The sequence below is a fragment of the Pinus tabuliformis genome, chromosome 6, assembly GCF_031772625.1.
Source record: "Pinus tabuliformis cultivar Carrire ecotype Pingquan chromosome 6, CPIR1, whole genome shotgun sequence".
NCBI lineage: Eukaryota > Viridiplantae > Streptophyta > Pinopsida > Pinales > Pinaceae > Pinus > Pinus tabuliformis.
In genome coordinates this window covers 1399114617-1399140221 of record NC_142292.1, presented here as the reverse complement: position 1 = coordinate 1399140221, position 25605 = coordinate 1399114617, and the positions used below count along the sequence as shown (strand labels likewise).

Sequence of the window (25605 nt, the reverse complement as noted above, 5' to 3'; positions counted from 1 at the left end):
AAAGCTGCACCACCTGCTGCTGTTGGTGGAGGTGGCAAAGGACCTTGCATGGCATGACTATCTCCTGCCTCCCCATCATCGTCCTCATCCTCTTCCCCGCTGCTCTCGGAGAAGACCTCAATGAAATGTGCTTTGCCAACAGCACATCTATGTCCCGGTGCCCACGGCTCCTGATAGGTAAAGCACAACCGCTTCTTCTTCAGCTCCCTCCAGGCATCATCATCAATTTGTGCTCGTCTTGGATTCCCCTTTGGAGGCAGAATCCTCACATCCTTCCCCTTAGGATGGAAAGCTTGTCTCTGGCGGTAAGGTGTCCGGGTCCTGGTTAAGGCATCCTGTAAGTCCCGGGTCCTGCTAATAGCATCCTGGAGTGTGGCTGGTCTAGTGGATCTGACTAGACCCTGAAGTGGCTCTGCTAACCCCTCAACAAACATGTAGATCCTTCGTGCCGCGGATAGATCTGGGACCATCATTGAAACCCTCAAGAAGTCTGCAATGTAGGTCTCTGGGTTCCCGGTCTGTTTGAGCCTTGTCAGCTCAACAAAGTGCTGTTTCGGATCCCCCCTGTCAAACCTCTCTATCAATCTCCTGCTGAACTTGGCATATGTCGTCACTATGGAGTGTCCGAGTGTAACCATCCCATGGAACCACCAGTCTTGGGCCTCACCATCCAAATGTAATGTTGCGACCTTCTGGTTAAGCTGGAAATATATGTCCAGCTTCTCCACCCAAGACTTTACCGAACTGTTTGATGAGCCATCAAACGTAGGCAAGTGAAATCTACTAGCTATGCGGTGGGTGTCTCCATCAAGATAATGTCGGTATCCTCTGTGATGGTCACGGGGTCTACTATCCTGCTGGAGCTGAACAAAGTCTCTGAATGAGAGAGCATCCCTGAACTCCTGCCCATAGGCCTGGTACTCTGCAAAATAATCGCCCATATGACCGGGCTCTGCCTCCTGCTGGGCTCTGGCCCCCGTGTTTGCTCCTAGGAAAGTGGGCATGGTAGAGCATGTAGGGGCATGTGAGGCCATCTGCTGAGTAGTATCACGCTGAGTGGCACCCTGCTCTGGCAAATGGTGGGATGTACCCGATCCCTCACCAACTTGGAAAACCTGTGGGTTCTCATGATGTCTAGCCTCCATCGTCGTGAATCTTTGCCCCATCAACTTGATTTGCCTCGACAGATCCTGCACTGATTTGAGGAGCATGTCCGCAAATCTCTTCTCGTCCTCATCTGCCATCGGATCCTCCTACTCTGCGTCCACCACAGGCTCCTCCTGTTCTGTGTTCACCACAGGCTCCTCCTGTTCTGTGTCCACCACCCGAACACAGTCTCTCTCTCTGTAGGTGTTCTCCAACCTACGCTCAATATCTCGTATTTCCTACCTCTGTAACAGATGTAAGGCTTCTCCCTCAGTGTCATAGACTGCTAGCTCCACAGGCTGAGCCAGATCTATGCTTTGATACCACTGTAATATCCTTTATCAGGGGTATCCCTCAAGCACAAGCAAACTCCAACCAGAGATGGACTGGGAGGGCATTTACCAGATATGCCGCCTCTGAAAAGAGGACGAGATCTGGAGGCTACGTGGCCCTTTCCAGACTCTGTCTAAGAGTATAGGAGAAAACACACTAGTGGTATAGTAGCCGAGAGCTCAAAGAGATAAACAAAATAACAGTAGTGCAACATACAATAATGTATACATGGAATATAAGCAGATACTCGAGAAATGCAAAGAGAAATGCTAAGCCATTTTATTATACTCAGTAATGGAAAGAGTACAAGAGGTGATCAGAAAGATAGCGCCTCGACTTTCATAAGGCAAGTGAAGAGATACACTCAAAATGGTAAGGAAATGGCCTCTCTCTGAACTGCGTCCAAGTTGCCGGAGAACCACTGTGCTGCTGCTACTGCTGGAATCAAGTGAGGATTTGGGGTTGTTCCCCTCCTTAGAAAATGTTGAAACTCTGTAATCAACCTCTGTTCAATAAACCCAGAAAAGCCCAGAAAGCTTTTCAAAAATAGCTGACCCCCGAAAATCACCCGCTTGAGGATCTACGCTATCCCTCAAGGCTCTGCGTTGCCCCTAAAGGGAATGCTCCAAAACTCTACCCGAGACTCTGCCAAAATCCTCCAATGTGCAAGGGCTGATCCCTTGCTCAATCTCCAAGCTCAAATCCTCCACAAAAACCCAATCCGGAGCTCCTACCAAAAGAGACTGCGTCCTCCCCTCTCAAGACTGCATAGTCATCAAAATGCTCAGTTACTCAACTCCAGAAATCGCTCCTCCTGCAAAATATTGATGAAACTACCTTGCCCGAGTAGGCACTCGAAGTCCCTTGGGGCTAAGGGTGAGATCTTCGAATGGAGACACTCGATGCACTAAACAGTGCTGCAAATAGGCTAAACAGCCAGCGTACTCTAAGTCGAAGTGACTAGCTCAAATGCAACATAATCGAATGCCAAAATGAAGAGGCTCCTCTCTCCTTTATAGCATTGGCCTCTCTCAAAACCCTAAGCCCACCTCCTCCAATGTAGCCTCTCTCTTGACATGTGCTCCTTCTCCATCTGCGTAGTCCCTCCAAGTGTCTACATGGGCCCCCTTCTCTACATGGTCTTTTGGCCCCCTTGGCTCCCCTTTTAAGTTACAATGTTGTGCTACTAAGGAGTGACTTTATTCAAAAAGTGAGTTATGTCCCCCCTTTCCTCACCTTTTTATTTATAAATAACTATAGAAGGCAAAATTGAGCGAAATCGAATATTCCAATTAGCTATGGCTAATTAGGAATATTACATATTATATTTTCAGATTGTGGGAACAAGGTTTATAACCAGCCATCAAGGGCTGAATTTGATCTCCAAAAGAAGTTGAATTATTTTATCTGTAAATCACCCACCATACAACCCACTGTACTCTCTCTGGCTACTGAAAGCGACTCCTCAGCATCACATTCTGTAGATCTTCTCATTCTGGTTCCAACGAGCTATTACACTGAGGTGTTCCATCAAATATTTCTCCTAGAATACCACCTCAAGCGTAATTAATTGAGTCAGACCCAATAATAATCCCATTTTACAAAAGTTGTCAGAATGCAAGCCATGTTGTGTAGATGATGGAATTTGCCAAACGAATGCCATTGGATCCCATAAAATCTCCTCGAAACTCCACTGAGATCCCTGATGACATAATCTTGCTCCCATGACCTGACCATCCCGTGGCATGGAAATCCACCTTGGTTGTACTATAGAGGAAAATAAAAATGGGGACACGACAAATCCTCTCGCCCCAAGATTGTTTGCCCTCAAGCAATCTGCACCTGTCCACTGTAGAGGCATCTACAAATTGATACCAGGATCCCATATGAACCATTGGTCCACATCATGCCTCCATGCAATCCAAACATGAATGGATCCCCCAATACCTAGATCCCAAGCCCATCTCTGACTCAGCCTACTATTAATAGACCCACTTGGATCCCAATGCCACCATGGAAAATCATCGTCCATGTCCCATGGCTGTAACTGTGTTCTGTCTCTGGCCATAGATGCTGCTCCACCAGTAGAATACCAACTCATCACCTCTCTCCAGTGCCCTCGGCATAGACCAAGGTCAACCCCACTATGCTGATGTAGGTCTAGTGCAATTGGTATGCTGATAAACTACTAGCCTATATCCCACTATTGACTGAAACATGCAATAACCCTCTCATCTAAGGGCTCCTGCTGTACTGTGCCCCTGACTAAGAATGATACTCCATCAATAGGATACCAACTCATGATCTCCTGCCAATTCAAAGCATGGACACTCGTGTAAGGAACAAGTCTACTATGTTGATGCTGGTCCACGCTCAACTCATGCTGCTTTGCCCGGTCAATCAACAAGATCTGTCTAAGAAATCTTGCCCCTCTCTCTAATATCTATAATGGTCAAAAGTGGGAATGCTGTGTTGCAAGCCCTGTTTATGTACTCCTGGAGAGGGCTGCTTCTTGAAAGTATTGCAACTCTGCCAACTGCGTGTGCATTTGTCTGCTCCTCATCAATGGCTGGTCCATAAGATGGTTGTTCATCCTCCTTTGTCATGGGCTCAATATGAGCCAACTGGTACTCCACAAACGACTCATCATGCATATTGTGCATATCATCCTCCTCGGTTGACTTATGCTCCTCTATGTGCTCGTGCTGAATCACCAGTCCCTCATCTCGCCAGTCTACTCCCTGATTTTCTTCCCACATGGGAACAATCTACTGCACAACATACTCCTCATCCCACATAGATGCATACCGACGTTGATGTCAACAACTCCATATGATTGCTCATGCTCCTCAGAGGTATCTGTGAAAATTTACAACTATTGCAACAATGGAAATTATTCTTCTAACTGTAAATTTGATTATGTAGTTTATTTGATACGACAAATAACAAATAAAATCACAACTGCAATATTCACCATAAAAACGTTGCGGAAAATAAAATGTTGGAAACTGAGAAATAATATGCACACACACATAAAATTTGACATCATTATTTTTGGACAATTGTCCCCAGAAAAACCCAATGTGGGAAAACCGATGCAACAATTGAGGTTTTTTTATTATTATGCCGCAGTGAGAAATTCCGAGTACAAGGTATGAATGTCCAATTGGCCATCCAATTAGCAAATATTTGGAAAATATATTAGAGAGAAAATTCTCTCGCTCCACAAGCAATCTCGACATTGTTCTGCTCATAAAATCTGGCCATCCAAACCCTTACGTAGGCCCTCTGTGCCAATGCTGCACAAAACCTCACACGTGTGGCTCTGTTCTGCCTTTGATCAAGCCGTCTTGCCTGCCTCTGCTGTTGGAAGTGAATCTCTGGACCTCTAGAAGACTTTCTCGACCTTCGGAAGCTGAATCGTCTCCTTCTCCAGCTAAATCGAACTGCTTTGCTAAAGCTTCTGCATAGGCCTTGTGCAGCCTCATTGTGGAATACATTTCTCACTAGCTGCTACCTCTCTGGAACTAGAAATCCTCCTCCGGACTCACTATCTCTGCCCCCATTTTCTCTGCATCTCCTCTTTGGCTTGAGCTTCTCTCTGCTAAATCACTGCAGCTGGGAAACTCAACCTTTGCCAAGGAACTCGCTCTTCCTGTCTGTTCTTCTCCAACCCCATCGACCTCGTCACCTCCTCTTATAATCTCTAGTTGGATCACCAACGACCACGATCAAATCCTTATCGATGGATGAGATCATCTCTAAGACGATCCATGTGAGTTTCTAGAGAATTCTCACCTTTCTCAATTAATTCCTATTAACCAGTTTTCCTAAGTTAGACTTACGAAAAATTGAAATGATTGTCAATTAATTTAATTGAGATATCTCTAGGTGGAATTTCCAGAAACGACTTCTGGGTTTTGGAGAACTCTTGTTTTTTAGCCTCTCCACAAAGTTTGAGACTAGAACACCATCCCATGCTACAAAAACTAACACTCCCTGTTAGCGAGGAAGGTGTTCTATAACGTTGCACTGCTACAACACCATGTCTCTGCATTATCCTCTTATACACGTAGTTGATGTCTGAAAACTGTAGCTGCCTACCACTGTCCATCAACTATTGAGCTAACTCTGATTCATCTGCCATTGGTTGTAGTTGGACCATGCTACATCTGTGTTGCTACTGACACTGCACTGTACAACTAGTATTGCTGCCAACTTTGCCACTGCACTGCAACTAACTAACACTCCCTCTCAAGCTGCTGCAATGACTGCAACTGAGATCCAAAATATTGAATCAACTGTGATCACATGCTGCAACTGTCTCCTGAGTCTCTGGCTGCTACTAGCTTATGCACTGTCCACTGGGAAATTTGCGTTGCTGTTGACTTTGCACTGTGCCTTCTGCAATGCTATCAATGTTGCTCTGTGCCTCTCAACATCTGACTGCAACTAGTTTGCAACTGTCACCTTGGAACTAACAACACCAACTGACATTGATCCTCATGCTGTTGAATATTGTGGGCCCCTGTAGCATGTTGATTTTTGGTAGCATCAGATGTGCTCCAAGTAGCAAAATTTGCAGGGAGGCTTGGACACATGTATTTCAGAATACCCAAAAATCGTTTTGGGAAATTCCACTAGGAGAAGGTTTTATTAAAATAATTAATTATTTTTAATGGAGGCCTAAGTCTAAACTTATGAAATTAAAATAATTAAAAGGTATTTGATGCAGGAGCATCCGAGCACCCTTCATTAAAAATTTAAAATCGGAATCCAAAGTTGTGGAAGAGGAAATGTGGACAATCATTGTAAACAGGGGCAAATTCTGTTTTAAACAGAGCTAAATTGATGGAATTGATAAGTCTTTAGAAGACCTGATTAAATGTTATTATCTGCCATGTATGGGTATAGAGAGATTTAAGGGATTTAATTGAGCAATTGTGGGCGGAAATTGTGGATCTTAGATGATCCACGCTTTTGTAATTTTCTATATAAAGAGTCTGTGTTGTGCGATAGAGAGAGAGATTGGATACAATGTAACCGCAAGAGAATTTGTGACTAAGGCTGAGATGCCTTAGACTGTAATCTAGTTCTGTGTATAATTGAAATATTGCATGTTGTCTGGATTTTTGTGTATCTGTATATTGTTTGCCTATTGTTTAGATGTACGCGTTGAAAGAGTTAAATTCCGTGTTATAAGTTTACTGATCGACCATCGATCACTATAAGGATCGATGGCGATCCAATGATAATACGAGAGCTGTTATATGGAGTGATGTGAGTGTCTTAAACAGAGTATGGCAGGGTAAGTTTGTGTGTAACGCGAAATTCCACCAATAAGCGAATAAGAGATCCACACAGCGGAAACCGTTGGATTGTCTAGATCGACAGATAGTATTGGCAGAATGTGAGAAACCTAACAAATTCGTGGAGAAACCCCGGAGTAGATCTGGATCGTCCAATCGACAGACCAACAGATCTAACGGTCATCGCGTGGCAACAAGCGCCGAAATTTAACTCTAAAAATGGACCTGAGAAAATCATTAAAATGAGTTTAAAGTTCAAAACGATCGGACCGTCCGTTTAAAGGCGATCGGACGCATATTGCATGCAAACAAGCGTGACCGTTAATTCCAAAAACAGATGCGATGAGGGTTTATACAACGGGATTAAAACCTCGTTGGGTTCCGGCAATGAAGACCGTCCGTTGGTTGATTGATCGGACGGTAATCGCGCGTGAAAGTGCGCGCAGGTTAACATTTATGGCGGACCCAATAGGTTATCAAAGAGGGTTTAACCTTATTTAGGTTTCATCCATAAACGTTCATATAAGGAGCGCCGTTCGATTGGTCTGGTTTTGTTATGGAATCTGCCAATTAGAAAGCTTCCGATATAAATGTGGGCCCATAACCCATAGGTCCATGCGCGGAAAAGGTAAAGATGCAGCTTTGCTGCGTAAAAGCGACTTAGCTATCATCAATTTTTGGTATCAAAGCCGAAGAAGATTCTGCGTGCAAAGGGAGGTACAGTCATGTTGAAGATTGGAAAGTTTGTGATCTTTATACTGTCGTACAGATAGTGGCAGAAAATGTGAGAAGATTGCAGCAACCTAGAGCTTGGAGTGCTCATATGGTTCCAAAGAAAAGAGAACCAAAAAAATGCCAAAAGACTGAGCTCAGAGGAGAGAAGCTTAGTGAGGCATGTGTAGCAAGGAGGACTTGTTACTGCAGAGGTTTTGTTGCAGCTCACAGAAAGATCATAAAGGCAATTCCACAGAGGATGTGGGTAGAATTACTAAGGGATGGAGAAGGCATATGACCAGGAGGTCATAAATTTTTGTACCTTGGGAGTCTGATGCAGGAGCATCCGAGCACTCTTCATTAAAATTGGAATCCAAAGCTGTGGAAGAGGAAATGTGGACAATCATTTTAAACTGGGGCAAATTCTGTTTTAAACAGAGCTAAATTGATGGAATTGATAAGTCTTTAGAAGACTTGATTAAATGTAATTATCTGCCATGTATGCGTATAGAGAGATTTAGGGGATTTAATTGAGCGATTGTGGGAGGAAATCGCAGATCTTAGATGATCCACGCTTTTGTAATTTTCTATATAATCGTGGATACAATGTAACCGTATGAGAATTTGTGACTAAGGCTGAGATGCCTTAGACTGTAATCTAATTTTGTATATAATTGAAATATTGCGTGTTGTCTAGATCTTTGTGTATCTGTGTATTATTTGCCTATAGTTTAGATATATGCGTTGAAAGAGTTAAATTCCGTGTTATAAGTTTATTGATCGACCATTGATCACTATAAGGATCGATGGCGATCCAATGATAATGCGAGCGTTATTGTATGGAGTGATGTGAGTGCCTTAAACAGAGTATGGCAGGGTAAATTTGTGTGTAACGTGAAATTCCACCAATAAGCAAATAAGAGATCCACACAGCGGAAACCATCAGATCGTCTAGATTGACGGATAGTATTGGCGGAATGTGAGAAACCTGACAAATTCGTGGAGAAACCCCGGAGTAGATTTGGATCGTCCAATCGACAGACCAACAGATCTAACGGTCATCGCATGGCAATAAGCGCCAAAGTTTAACTCTAAAAACGGACCCGAGAAAATCATTAAAATGAGTTTAAAGTTCAAAAGGATCGGACCGTTCATTTAAAGGCAATCAGACGCATATCATGTGCAAACAAACACAGCCGCTAATTCCAAAAATAGACGCGGTGAGGGTTTATACAACGAGATTAAAACCTCGTTGGGTTCCGGCAATCAAGACTGTCCGTTGGTTGATTGATCGGACGGTAATCGCGCGCGAAAGTGCGCGCAGGTTAACATTTTTGGCGGACCCGATAGGTTATAAAAGAGGGTTTAACTTTATTTGGGTTCTGGCCATAAACGTCATATAAGGACTGCCGTTCGATTGGTCGGGTTTTGTTGTGAAATCCGCCAATTAGAAAGCTTTCAATATAAATGTGGGCCCATAACCCACAGGTCCACGCACTAATATTGTAAAGATGCAACTTTGCTGCGTAAAAGCGGCTTAGCTGTCATCAGTGTTAATCAAACTGGGGGGGAAACTTCTAGAAGAAGATGAGGATCAAGCCAAAATGATCTAAGCCATTGATTAGAATCTAATTTGGGTCGTTGGTTACTCAACGAGAAGATTATAAGAAGAGGCTTGATGGGCATTTGGAAGACACATCGAGTGAGAGATCAAAGATCGATTTTCTCAAGAGTGCAATGCAACCGCTGCCAGAGAAGTGATCAAGGTGATTTCTTGCAGTGAGGGGCAGGGATAGTTTTCGGAGGAAGATTTCCTGATCCCGAGATACAATGCAGAGGAGGTAGAGAGAGATCCAGAAGAGTCAGCACAGAGCCACGCTGGGCAGCGTAGGGCCATGCTGAGGCAACGCAGAGCCTGAGAGGAGAGCTGAAATTTGCTGGAGAATCGAGTTCCAGAGCCAAAAGTCGGCGTGTGAGACCGGAAGGGCAAAAAGTCAAAGTTCCAGAGGCAAATCGATCAACCTGAAGGAGTGACGTAGTTCCCAGAAGCTGTGACGCAGAGCAGCACAGTGATTGTGCAAAAACTGCGCAGAGGCAGCTAGGGGCTAGCCATTCAGTGACTGGATTAGTATTGGATCGCTAGTGATAGTGTGAGGTATATCTCACTCATCTCTCTGTTAGTCAGATTCTCTGTATTGGATAGCTAGTAAGGCATCCAAAGATTGTACTTAGAAATTACTGCTTAATAATACAAATCCTCAGTTGCTGCACTGGTTTTCCCACATTGGGTTTTCCGAGGACATTGGTCCAAAAATAACGGTGTCACTTGTGTGTTATTTATTTCTTGCTCAAATTCTTGTTTCTGCATAATAATTTAAATTAGTGGAGGCTGCAGTGTATTGGTTTCTATATTTATCGTAGAACACTATAAATAATTTGTTTAGTTATTTGACAAATAGAAGAAACTTAATCAGTTGCTACAGTAGAAATTTGGGTCTTCCAAATTTTCACATGGTATCAGAGTGAAGGTGAAGCAAGGGAGTAGACTGGAAGAGCCAACACTGAAGAGGAAGAGGAGAGAGAGAGATTGAAGTGTTGCGTAGGAAGCAGATCAAATCCCTAGAGGGATTGCGCAATCCAACCTCGGAGGGCAAGATTTTCATTGAAGATCTCTCTCTGAGTGAGTTGACAGAGAGGTAAGATTTCTAGATCGAGATTTTTCAGCAGAAGCGCAGCAGAAGCTTCAACGTAGAGCAATTTCTGCTGTGACATAGTTTGCTGCAACAGTTGTTGGGGCAGAAAAACATCAAAAGAGAGGAGATACTATTTTGAGGGAATTTTTCCTCAGAGGACTTCTAGCCAACAAGTCTGAACTCTCATTTGCTGAGTGGCAGTAGAGAGGAGCAAATCTACTAACTCTAGCAGGGAGTGTGTAGGCCAACCCAGCAACAACGCAGAGGAGAGAGGAGGCAGTTCAACATTTTTGTTGGCAGAGATGGCAACTAACGGGCTGAGAGATCAAGATCGGTTGGATGGAGCATCCAACTATGTGATCTGGAAGGCTAGGATCTCATGCCTTCTAGATGAGCATGATCTCAAGATGTACGTCGATAGTGTGGTAGTTGTATCCGGTGATGCAGATCCACTCAGAAAGTACAAGGCTGAGATGGCAAAGGCCAAGAGGCTGATCCTCAATGGAGTGAGGGATCATGTTGTATGTCACATTGCTGGCAAAGGGACGACCAAAGAGATGTAGGATTCCTTGGCTATGCTATATCAAGGATCTTCCGAGCAGCGGAAGATGTACTTGGAGGAGAAGCTGAGATCCGCTAGGATGGAGAAAGGGGAGCGCATTGATTTGTTCCTATCAGAGCTTCAAGAAGTCCGAGATTAGTTGGCAGCTGTAGGATCAACACCTCAACCTATAGAGATGGTGAGGTTGGCCCTGAATTCAGTTTTAGAAGAATGGCAAGTGTTTGTCCAGAGTATCCTGGGCAGAGAGAAATTGCCAGATTGGGAAGGAATGTGGGCCACTCTTCAACAGGAAGAGATGAGGCGAGACTTAGTCAAGTGTAAACTTGATGGCAGCAACAACAGTGGGACGAAGCCCAAGGAGGAGGAAGAGAATGCAGCCCTTGCATCAAAGGGGCAGCAGGAGCAATGGAGAAAGAAGAAAGATGTCTCAAAGATCAAATGTTTCCAGTGTGGTGAACTTGGTCACTACGCTACACAGTGTCCTCTCAAGAAGAAGGACAAGGATGTGAAACATGATCCGCAGGTTGTAGCCACAAAGATCGAGGAAGAGGAGTTTGCCATGATTGCCCAGATACCTCCAGGGGAGAGGTGGGGTGATCTAGTACTGTAGTTCGAAAGAACTATAGATGGGCAGGATCCTTGAGGAGTCCACCTCTTGGATCAATACCTTGCTACGGGAGCCCATATCAGAAGTAGCAGGATGGACTGGGTCAGTTGGTGCAGAGGAGTGTCAGAGTGACAGTTGCAGTGGCTAGGAGTGCTAGAATCTAAGCAGCGCAAAGCTAGTGTTGGCAACAGTGCAGTTGGCACATAGCAGAGTCAGCAGCAACGCGGTGACTTCAGTGATAGCATAGAGACTAGCAGCAGTCAGAACTCTAGCAAGAGATGCATCATACTGAACATCTGTTCAGTAATTTTGGATGCTTTTCCATTGTTGATGTAGTAGCAACAACAATTGGAGAAGGTTGCAGTGCAGATGCAATGTTGGCAGTGGCAGGGCTGGCAACAACAATTACAAGGGTTGCAGTACAGATGCAGTGTTGGCAGTGGCAGGGTTAACAACAATACATTTGCAACATTTGCGCAGTAGTTGGTGGGCATTGATGTCAGACATCAACAGCACAGAGGGAGATGTTACAGAGAAGGGTGATGCTTCAGCAGGTTGCATTACTAGAGCACATTCTTTGCTAAGAGGGAGTGTTGATTTTTGGTAGCATCGGATGTGCTCTAAGCCTCAAAAGTTGCAGGGAGGCTTGGACACACTTATTCCAAAATACCCAGAAATCGTATTGGGAAATTCCACTCGGAGAAGGTTTTATTAAAATAATTAATTATTTTTAATGGGGGCCTAAGTCTAAACTTAGGAAATTAAAGTAATTAAAGGGTATTAATCAAACTGGGGGTGAAACTTCTACAAGAAGACGAGGATCAAGCCAAAATGATCTAAGCCATTGATTAGAATCTAATCTGGGCCGTTGGTTACTCAATGAAAAGATTATAAGAAGAGGCTTGATGGGCATTTGGAAGACACATCGAGTGAGAGATCAGAGATCAATTTTCTCAAGAGTGCAGCGCAACAGTTGCCAGAGAAGTGATCAAGGTGATTTCTTGCAGTGAGGGGCAGGGATAGTTTCTGGAGGAAGATTTCCTGATCCAGGGATACATTGCAGAGGAGGTAGAGAGAGATCCAGAAGAGGCAGCGCAAAGCCACGCTGGGCAGCGTAGGGCCACGTTGAGGCAACGCAGAGCCTGAGAGGAGATCCGAAATTTGCTGGAGAATCGAGTTCCAGAGCCAGAAGCCGGGGTGTGAGATCGGAAGGGCAGAAAGTTGAAGTTCCAGAGGCAAATTGATCAGCCTGAAGGAGTGACGCAGTTCCCAGAAGCTGTGACGCAGAGTAGTGCAGTGATTGCGCAGAAACTACGCAGAGGCAGCTAGGGGCTAGCCATTCAGTGGTTGGATCAGTATTGGATCGCCAATGATAGTGTGAGGTATATCTCACTCATCTCTCTGTCAGTTAGATTCTTTGTATTGGATAGCTAGTAACGCATCCAATGATTGTATTAAAAAATAACTGCTTAATAGTACAAACCCTCATTTGCTGCACCGGTTTGCCCACATTGAGTTTTTCCATGGACATTGGTCCAAAAATAATGGTGTCACTTGTTTGTTATTTCTTTCTTGCTCAGATTCTTGTTTCTGCATATTAATTTAAATTAGTGGAGGCTGCAGTGTATAAGACAATAACACAAGGGACACTATTATTTTTGGGCAATAGTCCTCGGAAAAACCCAATTCGGGAAAATCGGTGCAACATATAGAGGGTTTGTATTATTAAGCAGATTCGTGAATACAACTAGGGTGCTAGAAATGGCTCACCCAACAGAGAATATCCTTGGCAGTAGTACCTCTATCCAGAGACAGATATTCCGGAAAATCAACAAATGGATAATCAAACCCCACAGTGACTTCAACTGTTCCCTATGCTGGACAGCGAAAGCTGCTCCAAGAACTACTTTGGAACTACGTCACTCCTCCAGGAGCTGCGTCACCCTCTCCCGACTCAGAATCTGCTGATCTATGCCAAGTCTGCCCCACAGAATCTACCTAGCGTTGCCTATGAGGCCTAGCATCAGCCTCTACAGCTTTTGCGTCACCTACATCAGCGTTCTGCGTCCTCTGCGTCAACCCTTCTAGGGCTTGCGCTGCCTCTCCCGTCATTACACTGCCTCTCTGCTATGTATTCTTCAGCCTCAGATGAAAATCCCTTGCTGAACTGCTCCTCACTGCAACTCTGATCACTAACTCGATTTCCTCAGCAAACCTCGCCCCAGAAAATTGAATTCTTTGATCTCTTGGTGTGTCTCCAATTGACCCTCAAGCCTCCTCTTATACTTTTCTTGTTGATGAATCAACGACCGTGATCTAATCTATAATCAACAGCTAAGATTAGAATTGGCTTGATCCTCGTTACTTAGAACTTTCTCACCCATATTTTATTAATACACATTAATATTTTTATTTTCCTAAGTTTAGACTTAGGAACTCATTAAAAATATTAATTATTTTAATAACTCCTCATATGGGTGGAATTTCTCCAAACAATTTCTGGGTCTTGGAGATCTAATGTGCCTTAGCCTCTCCACCAATTTTCAAGGCTAGAGCACATCTGATGCTACCCAAAATCAACAAGTAAATGCGCATATATGGTGGTAAAATGAGTCGATAGGCATTATCACCCACCTTTTCCAGTATCTCAAAGGGGCCATACCTTAGAGCCTTGATTTTCTTACCAGGCCCCTGCAGCCTCTCCTTGTTCAACTGTAGCCATACTTTGTCTCCCATCTTGAATGATTTCCTGTTCCATGTTGTTCATTTTTGGCCTTATACTTCACCTACGACTTTTGCAGTGTTTCTTGTACTTGTAAATGGATCTACCTGATCTTCTCTATAAATGATTTAGGCCTCTAGGCATCTCCTGTAAGGTATTCCTTCACTCCTCCTTGCTTCCCATATGCAATATCCAAAGGTGAAGGTGGAAAATATCCAAAACAAGTTTTAAATGGGGACTTTCTTGTAGAAGTGTGGACTGCTTTGTTATAAGAATGTTGTATATATACCATATTTTCATCCCAGGTCTTCGGATGCTTCTGGTTGTAACCCCTTAGAAGCTGCACCAAAGTCCTATTGACTACTTCTGTCTGCCCATCTGTCTGTGGATGGAATGTTGTAGATCTCTTCAACTTCGTGTCCATCTTCTCCCACAATGTAGTCCAGAATGCACTGAGAAATCTTGTATCCCTGTCTGAAATGATGCTCCTTGGTATCCCAAAGTGTACCTAGACCTGTCCAAAGAACAAGTTTGCTGCTTCTTGTCTGCTGATGGTCTTTTTATAGGGCATTAGAACACACATCTTGCTGAACCTGTCAACTACCACAAATAGGTAGTCATGTCCCTTCTTGGTTGTCGGTAAACCTCCCACAAAGTCCATGGAAATGCTTTCCCAAGGACGAGTAGGTACAGTAAGGGATGATACATACCCTGTTTCCTATTGCTAGGCTTGCTGGTACAACAAAGCATGCATCCTCTTATGAACCTAGCTACCTGCTCTTGCATCTTGGGCCAATACACATACCTCTGCAAGTTAGCCACGGTCTTCCCTACACCAAAGTGCCTTGCAACCTTGGAGGTGTGAGCCTCTCTAATCAGCTGCAAACGCTCACCTTTAGGAACACATAGCTTATCCAGCCTGTAGAGTAACCCATCCTGGAGATGGTAGTCAACGGTGTTGTCGTCATCGTGCACATGACGCTGACTTTGAAATCACTGATACACCTCCTTGAAGTCCTCATCTTCTGAATATGCCTCTATGTATGCATCATGGGTGAATGGCTCCATGTGCATAAGAGTCCCCAAAGCTGTGATCTTTGATGTGGGTGGCCTTGAAAGCATATCAGCCAACTTGTTTGTGCTGCCCTTCTTATACTTGATCACCAAATGAAATTGCTGTAAAAACCCCATCCACTTGTAGTGCCTGGTATGCTGGAGCTTATTTTAGGCCTGCAAGTACTGTAACAGCTGGTGATCTGTGTGGATTATTGTCTCCTTTCCCATCAGATAGTGCTTCCACTTCTTCACAACTTGCACCATGGCGTAGAGCTCCTTATCGTAGGTAGGGTAATTAAGAACTGCCCCATGAAATACTTCAGAATGGTAGCAAACGGGCCTTCCTTGCATCAAGACAGCTCCCATAGCATACCCACTCGCATCTGTCTCCACTTCAAAGGGCCATTGCAATTTTGGAGCTTCACTAATCTTCTTCTTTAACTCATTGAAAGCCTTTTGCTGCCCTTCTCCCCACTGGAAACTCTTTCCACTTACTGTTATGGCGTGGAGCGGTGCTGCTACCGCTGAAAACAAAGCTATGAATTTCCTCGGGTACTGTGCTACTCCAATGAACTCCTAACTTCAGTAACATTAGTAGGCATTGGCCATTTCATAATGGCCTCCATCTTGGAAGGATCTATCTTCAGTTCTCCTCCACCAATCACATATTTCAAATACACCAAGGACTACTATGCAAATTTGCACTTCTTGAGATTTGCTAGTAGCTAGTGCTTCTTCACTGTTTCCAGCACCTGCGTCAAATTTGAAATATGCTCCTCCCAGGTAGCACTATATACTAGTATATCATCCAAATAGACAATAACAAATGAATCTATAAAAGGGCGCAATACATCATTCATTAATCTCATAAATGTAGTTGGTGCATTACATAGGTTAAATGGCATAACTAATCACTCATACAAACTTTGCCTGGTTTTGAAGGCGGTCTTCCATGTATCTTCTTCTTTGACTCGAACCTGGTGATATCTAGACTTCAAGTCCAACGTGGTGAAATACTTTGCTTGCTACAACTAATCTAGTGGACAATCTATCCTAGGCAGGGGGTATCTGTTCTTGAGCGTGATTTTATTCAATGCCCTGTAATCTATACACATCCGCCAAGTACCATCCTTCTTTGGCACAATGATGATGGATGACCCACATGGTGAAGTAATCGGCCGAATGACACCTCGTTCCAATAGCTGTTTCCACTGTTTCTTCACCTCACTTGCTTCTATAATAGACTGCCTGTACAACCCAATATTTGGCAATGGGGAGTCTGGCAATCGTTGGATCTCGTGCTCCACTTCTGTCTTAGGGGATAACCCTTTAGGTTCTCGGAACACGTCCTTGTATGCTTGTAACAACTCCTCCAACTGCTGTTTTTGTTTCTTGGTACACCCCTCTTGGGATGCCTTGCCTCTTATTGACTCTTCTATAGATTGATTTTCTCTTCAAAACAATGAAACATACATCTTGCTGGAATTGGTCAATTTCTTGGCTTGGTTGGCACTTACTAGTGAAATTCTCGACTTGCCTTTATGCACATTGATGATGAACGATTTTCCATTCTTGATGAGCTGGTATTGGTTAGCTCTCCTCATGAATATTGCATCAGGCATGTACATGTATGGACCCCCAAACACGACTCCACATACATCAAGGGGAACCACATCCAGATCTACTTCATTAATAAAATCAACACTGGTAGCAAATCTAATTTTACACTGTTTTGTTACCTTCAGCTTTGCATCCTTGTGTACCCATCCTAGTGGATATCGGTTTGGATGATCATGAACTTCCAGTCCAAACTTCTTGACTAGATCTGCTGCAATGAGATTTGCCTGCGATCCTGTGTCAAATAGAGCATCAATCGTCGTCTTCTTGACCTGTATCTTTACATGGAAGAGTTTGATCATTTATTTCTCTTCCTGTCACTGGAGGCTACTCAGATTCACCTCCTTCTCCATTAACGTACAAACGATCTTTTCATCCACGTATGAGCTGCTTTCAACTTGGTTGCTCGAATTAGTGGCCATGAGATTCTTCTTCTTATTATCTTTCTTCTTGTTCTTTTGGTTTAGCTTTGGATGCAACTTCCAACACTTCTCCTTTGTATGGCCATCAATGTTGCGGTGGTTGCTACGATCTTTGCATTGGTGTGCTGTGGCTTCTGTCTTTTTATCTTTCCCTCTTTCTGCTTCTTCTTCCCCTCCTTAGAAGCGTCTTGTTTCTCCTTTTGCTTCGATCCACTTGATTGCGCTCTTTTTAGGCCTATGTTCTCCACGTACTGTGCCTGTACACAAATCTTGTCCATTGTTTTGGGCTTGAACAACATCACTTGCTTACGTATATGGCGGTGCAGACCCCTCAAATAATTGAGGAGTACATCTGGGTTCTTTGGAGAGATACCCAACATTATAGCTGTCTTTTTGAATTTTGTGGTGTACTCCTGCACGCTTTGGCCCGACTTTTGCCTGAAGTAATGTCATTGGATCCACTGGTCTTCCACGTACCCAATGGGATAAAACTGTGACTTAATGAGGGTTTTGAAATCCTCCCACTTAGTCACTGGAGGTTCTCCCTCCAACCTCATGGTTTCCGTGTGTCTCTCCTACCAAGTCAGTGCACGACCCTCCAATATCAGCGGCATGAATGAGATCTTCTGCCCTTCCTCGATTTGATGGACACTGAAATAAATTTCTAGTTGCTGCAACCAGTGGTTCAACTTCAGAGCATCGATCTCACCGTGGTATGGCTTGATATCGACTTTTTCTTCCATTTTAAACAGGGATTGGTTCATGACACTCGAACTGGGTTGATCTTTTCTGGGTTCTTTCTTCGGCTGGTTCTCTGCTTCCCGATCTCCTGATCCCCCTTCTGATTTGTCCTCTGCATTCGAACCCCCTTCTTCTCCAAATATCCCCAGCTTATTTCTTAGGGCCGTCATGAGGAGGTTTACATTGCAGTTTATATCCGCGACTTGTTCTTCGAGCTGCGAAAACCTCACCTCTGCAGGATCATGAGGTTCGTTTACAGATTCGTCGCTCATGATTAGGGTTTTACGGTTTTCGGCTTCGCTGATCTAGATCCCTGCAATCTCCACAAAATACCCAAAGAAACCGACTTTGATACGAAATGATCTGTAACTGTCGTGGATATTCCACTGGACAGTTCGTCGCAACAACTCTAATAATATTATATTAAAAATCTCTGAGATTCTACACTATTACAGTTTTATTTAATTTCTTGATCTGTAAAATTAACTGCAATTAGTGCATGCATGTAAAACAATAAAAGTAAATCAAGAAGAAAAGTAGAGAATGACAAAATAATCTCTCACACACACAATACACAAGATATGCTCTTTGGAAAACAATTTCGGGAGAAAACCTAGTTGGAAAGTGAGTTTGCTTCGCTCTCTTTCTCTTTTGGGAAATACGGCTACAGATACAAAGAAGTAATGCCTGTCGCTCGTGGGTTGCTACAGTGCACAAATCCTTTGTGTGTGCTCTACCTCCTATCTCTCCTGGCTATCTTTGCTCAACTATGGGACAAAATGCTCTCAAAAGAATGGAATGTTGTTCCTCCTAGTGGCCCGGTTATCTCACAGCTCGATAGCCTACTAGTGGTTAAGTTTGACTACATCAACTCTTAATTAGAGTTACAAAATAGACTCTTCTAGAGTCTTTTACATCACAAACACGTGGCTAGCCCCTTTTCCATGAATAATGGGCGCTGATGTGGCATCCTCCCGAACTATAGGTGTGTTTAGCCTACTAGTGGTTAAATTTGACTACATCAACTCTTAACTAGAGTTACAAAATAGACTCTTCTAGAGTCTTTTACATCACAAACATGTGGCTAGCCCCATTTTCATGAATAATGGGTGCTGACGTGGCATCCTCTCGAACTATAGGTGTGAAAACAGGAAGGTCAACTTTTGAGTGGCATAACTTTTGCATACGGACTCCGATTGATGTGATTCTTGCGTCGTTGGAAAGCTTTCTGTGTGTAGAATAGCATTAAAAGGTGTTGCGCATTAGCGGCAAAGTTTTACCCCCAAAAAATGTCGATTGATGCTTCAAAATGCTCTTGGAAGGTTTCAGATCTTGTTTCGCCAAACTGGGTCCCGCTGGTAAGAATAGTCTTGTGAGTTGATTCCTCCACTTTTTCCACTCTAAATGCATTGAGATAGATGACAAACAATATAATGATCCAATTTGGATCTACCCAAGCAACATCTTTCATTCTAGGAGCCATTTTCTGATATTTGGACTTGGAAATGAAAGGACAAAAATATGAAAATGAAAAGAAAAAAAAGCAACTCTTCAATGTTCATTTCTTTTACAAAAATTACTCTTTTCAATTTCCAAATTTGCAAAAAAAAAAGCAAGGGCAGATTTGAGAAGTGAAAAAAAATGTACCTCTAGGCTCTTGCCTCCTCAATGCTGCTCCAAAAATCCAACTCCTCAATGCTGGTCCAAAAGGCTGCTCCAATGATTGCCCAAGAAGCTCCTCATTGCTGCTCCAATGGTTGCCCAAGAGGCTCCTGACCGCTGCTCCAAAAACCAACTCCAACTCTTCACAAATTCCTCACAAATGCTCACACAAATGCAATGAGATAGTTGTGAGGAAATTTGAGGGGGTTGGGTAACTTTTAAAGGCTTGGGACAGTGTAGATGAAGTGAGAAAAACCTAAAACAAAAAAGAAATCAATTTTGGAATCTGGTTTTCCCTCCCTTTTCCTTCATGGACTGACTTAGCTTGGTTATGACGGGCTCGGTAGATCCGACTGGTTCATTACCGAACCGACTGAGTCGGTGTCTTGTTTAGCCGGTTCGATAACGGACCGACCTTTGGTCCGGTTTTTATACTGAGTCGGCTCGGGCAGGGGTTCGACTTGATAAACTAGGCTGAGTCCGATTCAAACCAGCTTGGTTTAAAAAACTATTACCAACAACTGCTAGTTAGAAAAAGACACCTGTTTGAGCCCTCTAGAGTGTTCAAAAAATTCAGCCAAATTAATCTTGGCCTCTCCTCAATAAACCCAAAAAAACCTAGAAAGGGTTGGGCCTAGTTCCAGCCTTTCAAAATTACCCCCAAATTGTGTAAGCTCCCTCTTTAGTTGGGTAATTCGTACTACCTGAGAAACAACTTCCAAATCCCTCCAAAATTAGCTGAAAACTCCTCCAAGGATTCTCCTTATGTCCCCCTTATAAATCCTCAGCGCAACTCCGGTTCAAGCTCCCACAACCAAGATGATCCTCTAATCATTACACTGGCCTAGTCAATAACACTTCTGCGCTGGCCCAGGAAGAAGAATTTCGGCTTGTATGTAGTCCACTCAACCTGCCCCTCAAACCACTGCAAAACACTGCTAGGTACCAAGAGAATGTGCCTCTAAATTTCCAGAACCAACACTATCATGTAGCTCACTCTTCTGAGATGTGCGTGGTCCTTTACTACGCCCAGTCTACTCCTCAACAACTCGAATTTCCTGTGTAAACCCTCCGGAACAGCTCTAAGAATGCAACAAGCTCCTCTAGGGTGGCACTCGAAGTCCACCGAAGTAGGAGTTGAGATTTCCCCTCGGAAATCTCGTGTGATGAACAACGCTCTGTTGACCTAGCTAAACAACTTGAGCAAACAATGGTTCAAATATCAAATTAGCAAAATGTGCCAATTGCTGCCCTCACCCTTCTATTTATAATTGCTGCCTCACCTTTCCTTGTGGGTCACTCCTCTAAATATTTCGACCTCCCTTCACAAAATCGATTTTTCCTCCAAAGGGTGCGTATTCCTTGAGGGGTGGCCCCCACATTCCACCAACTCCACAATTTTTCCCCTTTTTTCTAAATTGGGGCCTTCTCTTTACCCAAAAATCCAATCTTCCTTTGATTTCTCTATTCTCCTAAGTTGTGGGCCAAAATATCTCCCCAATTGCCAAATTTAAAAAATGGAAACTCTTCTTAACAAAATTAATTAATTAGGGGACATTACAATGCTACAATAATTCTTTCGCTGGAGGAGTCACAACCCTGACTATCCATTAGCTTAAGTTAATGTTCTAATTTGTTCTAGTTGAAGTATAGATTCTACAAGTGACAAGCTTGTGGCAAAAAAAGAGCATCTTGTTTGGATAGCAACAATATTTGTAGCAAGTGCTTCTTTTGCTACTACATTTAACTTCCATCCACTCTCTTATTATGTGCATGAAAATCCTTCATACACAGAAAGTAGAGAGGCATTAAGTTTGTATTGGACTAATCCCCAGGTCATTTTGGTCCTTTGATAAAGAATTTTATGTGACATGATTAGACATCATCTTTGTGTAGTTGAAAGTTGAGTATGCACAAAGGACATAATCACTCTCCTTGTAATTATTCTTCAGCACCCATATTAGGCAAAGGGCATACTCAATCTCCTTTCCCTAGAGAAACATGTGCATTGTTTCTACGTCCTTTAAAGGGTGTCGATTCCTTCTTACGTGTCATTAAATATTTGTTTGTTGGTTGGTTGTTTCGAATTATGCATACACCCCTTATTGTTCCCATCGCAAGAAATATGCACTTTCTTATGCTACAAAAATGCTTTCTTCTTAGAATTCACATCTCTGCATATTTATTAGTTTAAGCTAATGATCTGATTTGTTCTTGTTGAATTATGATTTCTACAAGTGACGCTTGTTACAAAAAAGAACATCTAGTTTGGATGGAAACAGTATCTGTAGCAAGTGCTTCTTTTTCACTACATTTACATTTCCATCCATTCTCTTGTTTTGTGCATGAAATCCTCATACACAGAAAGTAGGTACGCATTAAATCTGCATTAGTCTAATCCCTAGATAATTTTGCTGATTGATCCTTTGATAAAGAATGTTAGCTGACATGATTAATTCAAAGTTGATTATGCATGAAGGGCATAATCACTTTCCTTACAATTATTCTGGAGCGCCCATAGGAGTAATGGTTCCCTTTAAAACTTGTGTGGCTCATTAGTTGGGTTGTAGATAATCTTTCTATTACATTTACTCTCGATCCCTCAAGGGTCATTGCATATTCTTAACTGACTGAAATTTGAAACTTAATATTGCTCATCAAAAACTTCTCGTACCAATTTAGCAGGAATAAATTCACATGAATAAAGGACATTGTTCTCCAATACCAAGTGTTTTAAACATAATATTTTTGTTAATCTGGTCTTATTGCCTTGTATAGTGCCAAGATGGCTCCAGAGAGGCAAGAAAATATGCAAGTGCCTTTTTCTTATGCCACTGTGTAGCTTTGGATGCTTTGTTGCATGAAGAGTATAATATAATTAAGATGCCTCCTTTAAAATTCATGGAAACAAACAAGTTCACGGCCAATGGAGGGAGTTATTCACCAATATATAACCTATTATGTATAATGTAGAAGGAAAAGTAATCATTAAAGGTGTTTCAACTGCTTCCTCTTATCACAATGTGGAAAGTGTGCCTTTTCCCCAACCCGGGAGTGTTTACAATGAGCAAGGCCAGCTTAAAAAACAAACCAGATTTTTTCAGCTATTAAGCTGTGAATGGGGTTATCTGTTCTTCCAAAGTCACTCTGGACTTGCAGTTGGCCCCGACTGCAATAACAAGCACAAGGGCAAGCATGCTCATGAGGGCCAAACATGTTGCAGGGACACTTGAAACCTGGTGGGAGAAATAATAGTGTCCTACATTCACTGACCCAACAAGCCCCTGTGAACTAATGTGATAATTTGAGTGGCCAAAAACTTGTTAATGATGATATCCCACTTGGAATATCTCGAAGCCTTAGTCCTGACTCTTGATGGCTCAATTAGGAAGGACTCTTACGTCCATCCTACAAACATTATTGTGCAGCAATTCAACTAGCTGGAGTAAGTACTCTTTCCTCTTCTCGATGATGGCCCAATCACTAAAAGAAGAAATGGAGAAATTATTTGGTGTTCCTAAAAGCACAGTTAAAGACTACACAAAAGAGGGTCACTGCTTCAGGAGTTCTGTCATTAAAGTAGCTTAGAATTGTTTCTTATGATTTTTTAAATGCTCTTCTGTGCTGTTATACCATCAGGCATCTTTTTGGAGTTTCTATTCTTGTTTTCAATTCACTTTTGAGCACTGGTAATCCTTGTACACAAAATTTTAATCATTATAATTAAAGTTAGTGTTCAATTAAATTCTTTTTCTTGTAGATAAATAAATTACACCATTGCAATTTGTAAAGATCCAGGCACAATTGTTACATAGAGTTTTGTCTTGCAGGTTCCTATTGGGGGTGCATACCGTTTAATTGATGTACCAATGAGCAATTGTATCAACAGCGGAATCAATAAGGTTTATATTCTTACACAGTTTAATTCAGCCTCTCTCAATCGACACCTTGCACGGGCCTACAATTTTTGCAATGGAGTAAACTTTGGAGATGGCTTTGTGGAGGTAAAGCTTTAAACTTTTGGCATAATATTGTTCTATTTTCCTATCTGATAGAAAATGTAATGTGAAAATTAGTGTATAAAACACCAAGCCCGACAACTTTGAAAAGTGTCCCTCTGGACCTCAATTTCCGCTCTGGATGAATTTTGTAATATTAAACTTCATTCTTTTAGCATGTACTCTTTTACATTGTTCTCTGGAGGTTGACTTTTACAATTATATTTTTTCAGTCATCATGTCCAGGGACTTAATCATCTAATATAGTCCAGCTTTATTGTTTTCCATTCATATTGTAACATTCACAACATTAAACTGTTCTCCATAACAGTTACGAACTACTGGGAAGAGCTGTTGAAATATGTAACTAGGTTTGGTCTTCATAATGAAATATGTAATCATGTTTTTATTATTTAATATAAAGAGAAAATAAATTTATTAATGTTGACCTTGAGGCATGGATTTCATGCTCAAGGAAATTTATTTTTAGGTCAAGCTCCCATTATGAGCTCTTAGGGCTTGTCATTTGAGTCTACAAGTGATTAAGGTCATTGTCATGTATAAAAGACCCATTTGGGCATGTTACATATTGTAAGAAAAATTATTTGAGTCAAAGTCAAGTCAAGGGACCCTCCAAGACCTTGTCAATGTGCTACATGTTGAAGAAAGTGTAACTAGGTTCGGTATTTACAAATGTAATTTTGATCTTTGTACTTGTCAAGAAAAAGAAACATTATTGTTGTAAATTATAAGAATGAATTTCTTGCTCATTCCATAGGTCTAGGAAAGTCAAAGAGTCAAAGACATGTAAAGAGCTCTTCTTGAGCACATATGTAAAATGTATATAAGCCTAGAACAACCCTCCAAGACAAGCACGAAGAAGTCTGCCTGCAAAACGATGAAGAAATCAGTTAAGTTGGTCTCAAAATATATATTGAAGAACAATCATGTCGGCTTAGTTAAAGTGGCATCTATTCATGAACTCAAGTCGGCTTACCCATAGGACAGAGCACTATATATACCCAATAGGGGCTATGCAAAAGAGAAAGGATATAACTCGGATTTCTCTGAGATTCTTCGTGAGTTGATCTCGGACTATTAAAAGACAATTACAGTGAGAATGATTTCGCAATCTCAGACTAGAGAGCTTGAATGAGCTTATTGGTGGTGCCATTGCTAGGAGGAGACTTGTGACTTTGCTTGGAGGTGTTCTCTTGACCATAATACATATACATACAAGGTATAACATGCCCTTAATGTCTTCAACTTATTCTTTTGACTATTTGACTCACCTATAGCACTTTAAATAGTGTTGGACCTATTTTCAATGAGCAAGAAACTCATTGACATATATTATAAAAATAATATTTCTTTTTCTTGAATAAATACAAATATCAAAAGTACATTTATGAAGACCGAACCTAGTTACCTTTCCTTCAACACTCCCTCTTAACTAGGGAGGTATTCATACAATATTACAAGGTGTTTGGCTATTATCAATCTTGAAGAATTCACATAAGAGAAACCGGATTTGCAATCCATCTGTTATAGCATCATATTCATTAGCATTGTCATAGTGCAAGGCCTTGACTAGCAGCTCCATCTCTTTACGAGACCATGAGCTTCAATGCTGGCGAGACCAATGATTTATAGACACCTTCATCATTGTCTCTCAAGGTACATACCCACCCGGGGGTTCTTCGAGTATGACTTTTTAGGACTATTTTATCTTGGGTTCCCAGCCATCAAAGAATATTGGTCCTCTTGCCTACTCTTATCTTGGATGTCGTACACATCCTCAAAGAGTACCGGATGCTAGATGATTACCTAATCCTCCCATTCTTTCTTCCCAAATGAAGACAAGAATGTTGTGTCTATCTTGTGTCTACATTTCCATTCATGGCTTTCATCTAGACTTACGACTGCTAGTCCTGGTCTAATGCATGACCCATGAAATGGAAAACACAATTGTCACTCCTTTGTAATCAGGGATGATTCAAAACTCCCTCTTGATCAGGGTCCT

At 42.3% G+C, this 25605-nt stretch overlaps 1 protein-coding gene across 3 annotated transcripts in view; it reads left to right on the top strand.

Moving 5' to 3' along the window:
* Nucleotides 1-25605, top strand: part of LOC149263877 (glucose-1-phosphate adenylyltransferase large subunit 3, chloroplastic/amyloplastic-like) — a 461146-nt gene that overhangs the window by 72369 nt on the left and 363172 nt on the right. For all 3 annotated transcript variants that reach the window (XM_089426745.1, XM_089426747.1, XM_089426742.1), the window contains exon 4: nt 23415-23588. In XM_089426745.1, coding sequence (XP_089282871.1) covers nt 23415-23588 — 174 coding nt within the window. The remainder of the gene's footprint in view (nt 1-23414; nt 23589-25605) is intronic.